Source organism: Jatropha curcas, chromosome 10 (assembly GCF_041381405.1).
Source record: "Jatropha curcas cultivar XTBG-Jc1 chromosome 10, XTBG_Jcur_1.0, whole genome shotgun sequence".
In the NCBI taxonomy this organism is placed as follows: Eukaryota; Viridiplantae; Streptophyta; class Magnoliopsida; order Malpighiales; family Euphorbiaceae; genus Jatropha; species Jatropha curcas.
In genome coordinates this window covers 20,824,459-20,836,966 of record NC_143160.1, presented here as the reverse complement: position 1 = coordinate 20,836,966, position 12,508 = coordinate 20,824,459, and the positions used below count along the sequence as shown (strand labels likewise).

The 12,508-nt window shown below is 33.7% G+C and overlaps 1 protein-coding gene and 1 long non-coding RNA gene across 2 annotated transcripts; both read right to left on the bottom strand.

Moving 5' to 3' along the window:
- Positions 1-7,883: 7,883 nt before the first annotated feature.
- LOC149493245 (uncharacterized) lies at positions 7,884-10,628 on the bottom strand. The gene is made up of 4 exons (XM_089715447.1): positions 9,396-10,628; positions 8,335-9,251; positions 8,023-8,250; positions 7,884-7,928 (listed from the first exon to the last, which is right to left on the bottom strand). Exons 1-4 carry the CDS (start codon positions 10,603-10,605, stop codon positions 7,884-7,886), a joined length of 2,400 nt encoding a protein of 799 aa, XP_089571573.1. The 5' UTR covers positions 10,606-10,628.
- Positions 10,629-11,108: 480 nt separating this feature from the next.
- LOC149493244 (uncharacterized) lies at positions 11,109-12,096 on the bottom strand. The gene is made up of 2 exons (XR_016322791.1): positions 12,053-12,096; positions 11,109-11,319 (listed from the first exon to the last, which is right to left on the bottom strand). It is a non-coding gene; the product is annotated as an uncharacterized LOC149493244 (long non-coding RNA).
- Positions 12,097-12,508: the final 412 nt, after the last annotated feature.

Genomic DNA, 12,508 nt, shown 5'->3' with positions numbered 1-12,508 from the left:
TTTTTATTTTGAAAGGATGGAACTGGAAAACCAAGTAACACGTATTAAATTAGTCAATAAGATCAATACTTCTTTCATCAATGATAAAAAAGGACAATACAATGGCAGATATTTCTTTATTATCTTTTCTAAAATGCGTTTACTTTGGTTGCCATTCTTTTCAAAAAGTCTTTAGCACATTATCAAATTAATTTTAAAAAAAATTTCTAGAAGAAATCAAACTGAAAATTTCATTAGAAGAAACTGTATACAGATCAATATGTTTCTATATTTTTATATAGAAATTTTAATAATAAACCACTTTTACAAAGAATAAAAAAGCACAATTTTGATCGAAGAATTTGATCGAGTTTACAGAGTATAATATTTATGCATAGACAATCGCTTGCTCAACTTGGTGGCAATTCATAGCCAATATTCGACTTCATGGCCTTGCTACAAGTCTAATCTGATTACTTTTAAACTTCTTCATTCTATTAGAGATAATATATACACTTATTTCAGTATAATTTGTCTAAATAATAAAATATTCTAGACAAAATCACCGTAGAAGGGTATTATGTAGTTTATAGTGATAGTGATAGTGAATTCTCCTTAATGTAGGAGGTCATGTTCAAATATTATCAATTTTTGGATATTGATTCTTTCAATTTTTATTTTTTTAACATTAAATTTATATTTATTTGAGGGTTAAAGTGATATTATGCATATTAAACACATGCTTATGGAAGGATTTAATTAAAATATTAGCTATTAAATACTTAAACTTATTTTGTTATAAAATTTAGCTTTTATTCAATTTTTGCCGTTAACGACTTAAATTCGCTGTAAATCCAAATAAAAGTTGATAAGACTTGGCATTTGAATTAAAATTTTTGAACATGATTACTGTATCGTATTTGAATTAAAATTCAAAACTTAATATTTTGTAGGTTTGTGCTCTTGAAAAGGAAATATTTACATAAGCTATTAAAAAGTATTTTGATCATTATTTTTATTGAGTTTGAAATTGACTTGGCATTAGAAATTAATATTAATTAATTAGTTAAAAGAAAAGAATTACCTAAAATAAAAAAAAAGCACTCTCAACTTTAGATATTGTTTTTAGTGTTTAATTAACAAAAGGTAACGAATACGAATTATTTTAGTAGCTGTTAAGTGAAAGACATTAGTGATTAGTAGTTCGTTGTTTTTATAGGACTTGTTTGATAGCTATTTTAGGATCTGTTCGAAAAAATTAACTTTTTTTAAAAGCTGTAGATTTTCCTAATAGCTATTAGATATCCTAGTAGTTTTCAATTGTTTTATTAGCATTTCATCAAACATTAAAAGGAATAACGTTTTGTAATTTTCTCTTTCAAACTCTAAGTATTAATAGAAATGGTATGTCACCGAACACTATAAATAATAGAAATAGTATTTTAACCTTAAACAAAATGTTAAAGATTACATAAGAAGCTGTTGCTGAACACGGTCTTTGATAGCTAGTACCATCTTAGTAGTGATGAGATGTTTTTCTGGCATTTCATCAAATATTAAATGGAATAACATTTCATAATATGCTTCCTCAAAATTTAAACACTAGTATACACTTTATGCTATCAAACATTATACATAATAGAGATAATATTTTGAAATACTAAAAACCGTCGCCTAATAGGACCATAGTGGTTTAAAGCATAATTATTCAATAAAAATAATTGTTTGATTAGCCATTAAATGTAAATATAATTACAAAAGTTCAATTAATTATTGTTTAACACTAATTATTTGGGGAATAGCATCTCTTGAAATACTCCCTCAATCTCTAAACCTTATTATAATATAATTAATAAAGGTAATGTTTTAGGCCGTATTCAGCAATAACTTTTTAAGTAACTTTTAGCGTTTTGACTAAATGCTACTTAAAAAGTTATTCGGTAACATATCGTTTGGACTAGCATTTTGAAATTATGGTAAAATTTTGTGAAAAATTAACCCATGTAATGTTTAGGTTTTAGCATTTCATGAAAATCTATTAAAACAGTGACAGCTATTTTCACAAGTGTACGAATCGCCACAAGTAATATGATGAGTAAAGTATCGTTCCCACGAGGATTGTATGCCAAGTACCAAAATTGTGTTATCTCATTATTATTTAGACTATAAATGGGAGATTTGGTTCATGGATGTAAATTTAATAAATAAATAAACAAAAGTCAAGTAAGCAAAATTTGATTAAAGAAATCAAGGAATTGAAACTACTAGGGGTTTTGATTTCATTTAATTCTATCCAATTTATTTTATTAGTTCATTAATTAATTTAATTATTCAAGTAGGGGAAACAACTCTGAATTCACTAACAAGCTCTTCCGATGTATTGCTAGCTATTTTAATTCCATTTAATTACCCATCTTCCAATAGCACAATCAAATATGAATTAAATCATTAAGTTATGTAGTTATTTATGAATTCATAATTTAAGGTTGATAAATCATGAAAACCCCCATGAGCCAAACCATATAGCTTCGGCATCAAGTTATTATTCTCATGCGTTTTATTAACTTTTTCATATCAAAAATCCTTCGTCCGATAGTGATAGTTGAAATAAATCAATCCAGGGGTAAACTTCTGCCTGGAAGCATTAAGTTTATCAATAAACCATAACTTGAATAAGGCAAAATAAATGTAATAGCATAAATTGGAAAAGAGATTAAACTACATCAAACCCCCTAGTATAAGAGTTGAGTTAAACATGGTACTTAAATAAAACTCAATAATGCTTGATAAGTATTTCATAATCAATAAGAATAATGAAAGAAATAAACAAGATTAAGAGTTTAGAAATAAGAACTAGTAACAATTGGCTTGGATGGCTTCCTTGAACCTTTGCACAACTGTTGAATACTTAACTTCTAAAGAAAATGAAACTATATACAAAGCTATAAGATATGAGAGATGGAAGAAGAGATATGTGATGGCATGCTTGGAATGGCTTCTTCTCCTCTTTATATAGACTTCTTGGGAGAGAAATCCACATGGTTTAATGAATAAAGTCCAACTTTGTTAGGTGAAAAGCTCTAAATCAAGCCATAAATGTCACACCTTACCCTACTGTAAGACATGGCATGTCGCCCGTAATATAATTAATAAGCACTTAATTCTTATAAATGCTTACTAAGTATACTACAAGGGACTTAATCCTTTTAATTCCTTCATTTTTATATCTTGTAGCAAAATAATTTAGTTATTAAATATATATAACTTCTTTTGGTAGATATTAATCTCAATATAATTTCTTAAACATATTATAAAAAAAAACATAAAATAAAATGGTTCCATAACCCATAAGTCCATGGATGATTTAATTACATATTGGAGTCCTGTTCAAATCTTAGATACATAATAGAAATTAATTACTTTAATAGACTATAAATTTTCAAATTCATACAATCATAATTTACATGAATCTGCTCAAATATACATAAATGATCTGTTAATGTTTAATACATCATACATATTCCAAAAGAAGTCAAATATACAATAGCTACATCAGTAGCATACTATCTACATCAAATAAAAATGATCCTCTCTTGGTTCTTTTTCCTTTCCTTTACCTGCGATAGTACAAAAGCAACTATCGCTAAGCATATGGCTTAGTGGTGTACTAATAAAAATAATAAGGAATGACAATTCATAAATCCACCATGGTAAAGAAAATAAGAAACAAAATAAATCAATACCATTTAAATCATCAATTGATAATATAGTCTTTACAGCTTTTATAGAGTCAATTCTGAGGGCCATCAATGTCTAATGTGCACATCTAGACCTGCTATCTACAACCTCAATCTGTGATATGATTTCAACAGAAGAGGGAGCAATCTACAACCTCAACATGGAGGGAGAATTTCATATCAATCATATATCATCTAGTGATGATATCCATGTTCAATCGATCGTAATATCAACTTCAACAAATGAAATGATATTCGGGGTAATAACCATATCTATATCAGCTGTAAGACTTTTAAACCATTCCATTTATGTACTAATATCAAAATCACAATGGACAACATTTCATTTCACAACCACTGCTAAAAACATTTAATCACGGCCACCCCTCATACTACAGATATCAATTGGCCAACGTCCTCCTCTTTCACAGTATAAGAATCATAAAATTCATTTACAAATATCATTCGGTCGTATGCTTTCAAAATAATCTTTTTCCTCTTTAAAAACTTATGAATATAGTTATAATTCATAAAGCAAATCCATTGAAAATATTTTGCAAAATCAATTTCATTTTGTTTAAATAAAAGTAGGAAAGGAATAATATACACTAACCTGAACTAGATGGCTCCCCTAGCACTTTTCCTCTAGTAATCACCCTCTCCTCAACTCCCTTTCTCTCAGCAGCTGTAGCATGATATTAATACTCACATTAAGATCATACTACACAATGTACACACATGCACTTCTATAAGAATGTAAATTAAGCATTAGAATGTAGTCTCATGCTTTTTCTTTCATTTTCACTATACTTGTCCAAGTGTTATATGATCTGAGTTTAAGCATGAAACACTTCATATCCAACACTTAACCACATCCTAGACACAAAATACTAACAACGAAAACAATAGAAGTGAATAGCATGCTAAATTCGTTCAAGGTTTATGAAATGCAGAATTTCAGCATTTGAGTAGCTGGCATTGCGTTGACTATATCTTGAATTCCCCATATTCAATTGCCCTGAAATTTTGACAGCATGTTCCAAACATCTTAGGGTACTGTTCTGGAAAATTTCATAATTTTTAAAGCTCATTTGCATTTTTAAATGACATAATTATAGAATCTGAAGTTCAGTTTTTCTCATGCTGAGCAGCCTGCATTGATTTACTTATAACTCCATTTCCTTTTATCCAACGGCCTTTAAATTTTAACACGACCTACCCAACATCTCAGCCTATCTCCATATCAAATTTCATAAATTTTGGAGTTCATTTGCTTAGTCAAATAGGTCAATTACAGAAGCTGAATTTCAGGCAGCCCAACTGTAACATGTCCAACAATAATTTATATATGTTTAAGCATTCTCACCTCACTTCCAGCACAAATTCATGCAATCCAACTCTTCTATTACTTACATAACATCATAATATAAGAATATCAGAATTCCTAGTTCATGGCATATCAAGAACAAACTCAAAATCATCCATCTTGGTGACTTATGCAACTTAGACTTTGAATTCATGCATAACTACTTTCAATCATCTTAAATCACCTTAAAATCACTTCTCATCACTTCATCTTCACCAAATCAGATTACACAAACAAGCACCTCACTTCAAAGTTCATGGAATTCAAAAAGTAATCCATAGAAATGAAGGAGGAAGTGAAAATAACTAACCTTTTCTTAAGAATTACTTGAAAATTCTTTGATTTTCACCTTCTTTTTGCTTGGTTTTGACTCAAAACCCTCCTCCTCTCTTCTTGAACGACCTGAACTGCAAAATGGGTGGTAAGTGTCGTGCTTCTCTTCACTTCTTCATAAAAATTATATAATAAACTTTATTAAAAAATTCCTTCCATGTCCTTTAATTGCAAATTGCACTATAATCCTCCATTTTGTTTTCCCTTCATCCTTTGGCACTCTAATCTTTTTAATCACTTTACTTTAGTCCTATTAGGTATAAACCAAGTGTATTTAATATTCTAAACTCCACTTGGTAAAAATCGTACGGAAATTACCGTTTTTCAGGCTTTTCAGGTAAAATCGTGCTTTACCGAGAAGTCATTCATCTTTCAACTCATTTTTGATTTCCTTTAAGCTTTCACATGGATTTGTAAAGATCAATTAATGTTTCATTTAATTAATATTAATATCCTCAATCTATAGTGTTTCCCATTATTTTAAGTTTTCCTTTTATTCGGATAACCGAATTCATCGAAAAAGCTAAAATAGAAAGAACTACAAAATTAAGGATATTACAACTCTTCCCTCCTTAAAGAAATTTCGTCTCGAAATTTTACCTGTTATAGATCTCTGAATAATTGTGGATGTTGTCTTCTCATATCTTCTTCACGTTCCCAAGTAGCCTCTTCTCTGGAGTGGCTTCGCCATAACACCTTAACTAGGGGAATCTGTTTATTCCGAAGTTGCTTAATTTCCTTAGCTAGGATAGCCACTGGTTCTTCATCATATGTGACGTCTCGATTAACTTCAATTGATTCTAAAGGCAATATATGTGAAGGGTCCGATCTATATCGCCGAAGCATAGAAACATGGAAAACATTATGAATCTTATCGAGGTCTGGTGGTAAGGCTAACCTATATGCCAATGGACCAATCCTCTCAAGTATTTCATAAGGTCCTATGAAACGAGGACTTAATTTTCCCTTTCTACCAAATCTCATAACACGCTTCCAAGGGGAAACCTTAAGGAATACTTTATCACCCACCTTATACTCTATATCTCTTCTTTTTAGATCCACATATGACTTTTGTCGATCTGTCGCCGCCTTCAATCTTTCTTTAATTACTTTGATCTTTTCTTCTGTTTGTTGAATAATTTCAGGACCTAGTAATTGCCTTTCACCAACTTCATCCCAACATAGAGGTGTCCTACATTTTCTACCATATAAAGCTTCATATGGAGGCATTCCGATACTGGTCTGGTAACTGTTATTATAAGCAAATTCTATCAAAGGCAAATAGTTATCCCAACTACCTTCAAACTCAAGAACACAAGCTCGAAGCATATCCTCCAATATTTGAATAATCCTCTCAGATTGACCATCTGTCTGAGGATGAAATGCAGTACTAAAATTCAATCTAGTGCCCAGGGCTTTCTGTAAGCTAGCCCAAAATCTAGATGTGAATCTTGGATCTCTATCAGAAACAATGGATACTGGCACTCCATGTAGTCTAACTATTTCACCAATATACATTTCTGCCAACTTCTCTAAACTATAGTCTGATCTTACAGGTAGGAAATGAGCACTCTTCGTCAATCTATCCACAATAACCCAAACTGCATCATGTTTCTTCTGGGTAAGTGGAAGTCCCATTAGAAAATCCATAGTCACTCTTTCCCATTTCCATTCTGGAATCTGAAGTGGATGATGTAATCCTGCTGGTACTTGATGTTCTGCCTTGACTTGTTGACACGTTAGGCATTTAGCTACAATTTCAGCAATATCTTTCTTCATACCAGTCCACCAATAGTTCCTCTTCAAATCCCTATACATCTTTGTCCCGCCCGGATGCATAGAAAATGGAGAATCATGTGCTTCCTTCAAGATGAGATGTCTCAAATCTAAATTTGACGGAACATATAACCGGTCCCGAAATAGTAATAACCCATCTCTACTGACAGAAAAATCTGGTCGTTTACCATCTTGTGCCTCTGAAAGAATCTTTTGATAGTCATCATCCGTCAATATTGCTGTTCGAATCTGATCAATCAATAAAGGCTTCACCTGAAGATTAGCTAACACCCAATTGTCAGAAATCTTCTCAAACTTAGCATTAATAGACCGTAGATCATGGACTAGAGATAACGCTGTCGTCCTGAGGTTAGCAATAATCTTACGGCTCAATGCATCTGCTACCACATTAGCTTTCCCTGGCTGATAATCGATAATACAGTCATAATCTTTTATCAACTCAAGCCATCGTCTCTGTCGCAAATTCAACTCCCTTTGAGTACCCAGATACTTTAAACTTTTGTGATCTGTGAAGATATAGCATTTCTCACCATAAAGATAATGTCTCCATATCTTCAATGCAAATACAATGGCTGCAAGTTCCAAATCATGTGTAGGATAATTCCTCTCATGTGGTTTAAGTTGGCGTGATGCGTAAGCAATAACATTTCTATCCTGCATCAACACACAACCTAAGCCATTATGAGAAGCATCACTATAAACAGTAAACTCTTTACCTGGAATAGGTAAAGTCAAAACTGGCACTTCAGTCAAGCACTTCTTTAGCTTATCAAAGCTCTCCTGACATTTATCTGTCCATTCAAACCTAACGTTCTTCCGCAATAGTTGAGTTAAGGGCAAAGCAATGATAGAAAATCCCTTAACAAACTTGCGATAATAGCCAGCCAAACCCAAGAAACTACGAATCTCGGAAACATTCTTTGGTGGCTTCCAACTGGAAATAGCCTCAATCTTACCAGGATCCACTGCAATACCCTCTGCAGATACAATATGACCAAGAAAAGCAACTTGTGCTAACCAGAATTCACATTTAGAAAACTTAGCATAAAGTTATTTTTCTCGAAGAGTTTGAAAAATGATTCTTAGGTGCTTATCATGCTCTTCTATATCTTTGGAATATACCAGAATGTCATCAATAAAAACCACAACAAACTGGTCAAGGTAAGGTTTGAAGATCGTGTTCATCAAAGCCATGAATGCTGCTGGAGCATTAGTTAATCCGAATGGCATAACTAGAAACTCATAATGGCCATAGCGAGTCCTGAATGCCGTCTTAGGAATACTCTGCTCTTTAACCCTGAGTTGATAATACCCCGATCTCAAATCTATCTTAGAGAATACAGAAGCACCTTGAAGCTGATCAAAGAGGTCATCAATCCTTGGCAAAGGATACTTATTCTTGACTGTGACCTTATTCAACTGACGGTAATCGATGCACAACCGTAAACCGCCATCTTTCTTCTTTACAAATAGCACTGGAGCTCCCCATGGTGACACACTAGGACGAATAAACCCCTTATCAAGCAATTCCTGTAATTGTGCTTTCAATTCTTTTAATTCAGCAGGAGCCATCCTGTAAGGAGTAATGGAGATCGGTTGAGTCCCTGTCATAACCTCAATCTCGAATTCAACTTCCCTTTCTGGCGGCAATCCTGGTAATTCTTCTGGAAAAACATCTGGAAAGTCACACACAGTAGGAATGTCCTTAAGACTAGGAGTACCTACCCTTGTGTCCACAATGTGAGCTAGGTATGCCTCACACCCATGACGGATCAATTTCTGAGCTAAAGCTGCAGTTATCACAGATGAAGGAAGTATCTGTCTCTCACCCTGTATCACCACATCAATATATTCTGGCAGTTTAAATAGTATCTTCTTAAGGTCACAATCAACCACTGCTTGATATTTTTTTAACCAATCCATGCCCAAAATAACATCAAAATCTCCGAAAGGCATCTCAACTAAATCAGAAGGGAATACATGATCTTGGATTATGAGTGGGCAATCAGGATATAATTTGTTAACAATAACCTCCTGTCCTAATGGACTCGATACAAGCACATCATACCCCAATCGCAAACAAGGAATAGATGCATAGCAAGAAATCCCAGCACTAATATAAGAGTGAGATGATCCAGGATCAAATAACACATAAACATCATGATTAAATAAAGGAAATATACCAGTCACCACATCAGCTGCATCAGCATCCTGCCTCTGCCTCATAGCATAAACTCTAGCTGGCACACCAATAGGCTCTGGTTGATTCACTGTCCCCTGACTACCCGACATGCTACCTCTACCGCTACCTCTACCTCTGCCTGAAGACTGAGAAGATCCATAACTAGCAGCTGGTCTTTGAATCGATCCCCCTGTGGCTGTATATGCCGTAGTAGTTCTCGGTTTAGGGCAATCCCTCACAAAGTGTCCAACCTCGCCACAGTTAAAACATGCTCCTGTGGTCAACTTACACACTCCGCCATGATATCTACCACAATGAACACAACTACGAGTAACTGGAGGAGCTCGTGGAGGTGGCAATGGTGGTCTGAACTGTCTCTGGCTCTGTGGCCTCACACTGCTAGATCTAGGAGGAAATGGACTGAAGAATCTCCTCTTTTTATTACTAGAGCTACTAGCCACTGGGAAAGTCCTCCTGACACTCTTCTCCTCTGTAGCCTTTTCTTGATCAACCTTCTCTTGATTCAGAGCTTGTGATACCAATGCAGAAAAATTCTCATGTTCAAAGCCGATCACATGGCTCTTAATACTGGGCTTCAATCCCTGTTCAAATCTCTTGCACCTGTCCCTACCTGTAACTAACATCCTCCCAGCATAATAACTCAACCGAGTAAACTCCCTCTCATACTCAACTACAGTCCTATGATCCTGTTTGAGCTGCAGAAACTCCTCTATTCTGGCATCCACATAGCTAGATGGAACATACTTTTTCTTAAACTCCCTTAGGAAGTCTGTCCAAGTCAGAACTGGTGGTTGCACTCTGCTCCTAGGAACTGTCTTCCACCACTCATATGCATCTTCCTGAAGTAAAGAGACTGCATAATCGTACTTCTGAGCATCATCACACTGGAGTTTTAGGAAAACCCTATCAATCCTCTCTAGCCACTGCTCAGCTACCATCGGGTCAGTGGTGCCGGAAAACTCTGTGGCCCCATACTTAACCAACTTATCATACTGTCTAACTGGCTGCTGCTGTTGCTGTAAGTTACCCGCCATTTGTCTCAATAACGCAGCCATCTGCTGGGCTATAGGGTCAGCAGCTGGTGCAACAGGGACATCAGCATGCTCGGGAGCATTACCACGCTCTTCCTGTCTCGCTTCAGACTGCTCCTCAAGCGGATTAAAATTATCTCCCCGACTAACACCCTCCATACTATCGATCAAAAATAACACGCTCTCTGTATATTATCACAGAAAACCATGCATCGTATTAGAATATTGTATGATGTAGATATCCAACAATTAACAGGCATGTCATATTTGAGCAGATTACATTTCACACATTTTTATGCAGTAAAAATATGATCCAATATGCAATTAAAACTGCTCTGATACCAAAATAAACATGTCACACCTTACCCTACTGTAAGACATGGCATGTCGCCCGTAATATAATTAATAAGCACTTAATTCTTATAAATGCTTACTAAGTATACTACAAGGGACTTAATCCTTTTAATTCCTTCATTTTTATATCTTGTAGCAAAATAATTTAGTTATTAAATATATATAACTTCTTTTGGTAGATATTAATCTCAATATAATTTCTTAAACATATTATAAAAAAAAACATAAAATAAAATGGTTCCATAACCCATAAGTCCATGGATGATTTAATTACATATTGGAGTCCTGTTCAAATCTTAGATACATAATAGAAATTAATTACTTTAATAGACTATAAATTTTCAAATTCATACAATCATAATTTACATGAATCTGCTCAAATATACATAAATGATCTGTTAATGTTTAATACATCATACATATTCCAAAAGAAGTCAAATATACAATAGCTACATCAGTAGCATACTATCTACATCAAATAAAAATGATCCTCTCTTGGTTCTTTTTCCTTTCCTTTACCTGCGATAGTACAAAAGCAACTATCGCTAAGCATATGGCTTAGTGGTGTACTAATAAAAATAATAAGGAATGACAATTCATAAATCCACCATGGTAAAGAAAATAAGAAACAAAATAAATCAATACCATTTAAATCATCAATTGATAATATAGTCTTTACAGCTTTTATAGAGTCAATTCTGAGGGCCATCAATGTCTAATGTGCACATCTAGACCTGCTATCTACAACCTCAATCTGTGATATGATTTCAACAGAAGAGGGAGCAATCTACAACCTCAACATGGAGGGAGAATTTCATATCAATCATATATCATCTAGTGATGATATCCATGTTCAATCGATCGTAATATCAACTTCAACAAATGAAATGATATTCGGGGTAATAACCATATCTATATCAGCTGTAAGACTTTTAAACCATTCCATTTATGTACTAATATCAAAATCACAATGGACAACATTTCATTTCACAACCACTGCTAAAAACATTTAATCACGGCCACCCCTCATACTACAGATATCAATTGGCCAACGTCCTCCTCTTTCACAGTATAAGAATCATAAAATTCATTTACAAATATCATTCGGTCGTATGCTTTCAAAATAATCTTTTTCCTCTTTAAAAACTTATGAATATAGTTATAATTCATAAAGCAAATCCATTGAAAATATTTTGCAAAATCAATTTCATTTTGTTTAAATAAAAGTAGGAAAGGAATAATATACACTAACCTGAACTAGATGGCTCCCCTAGCACTTTTCCTCTAGTAATCACCCTCTCCTCAACTCCCTTTCTCTCAGTAGCTGTAGCATGATATTAATACTCACATTAAGATCATACTACACAATGTACACACATGCACTTCTATAAGAATGTAAATTAAGCATTAGAATGTAGTCTCATGCTTTTTCTTTCATTTTCACTATACTTGTCCAAGTGTTATATGATCTGAGTTTAAGCATGAAACACTTCATATCCAACACTTAACCACATCCTAGACACAAAATACTAACAACGAAAACAATAGAAGTGAATAGCATGCTAAATTCGTTCAAGGTTTATGAAATGCAGAATTTCAGCATTTGAGTAGCTGGCATTGCGTTGACTATATCTTGAATTCCCCATATTCAATTGCCCTGAAATTTTGACAGCATGTTCCAAACATCTTAGGGTACTGTTCTGGAAAA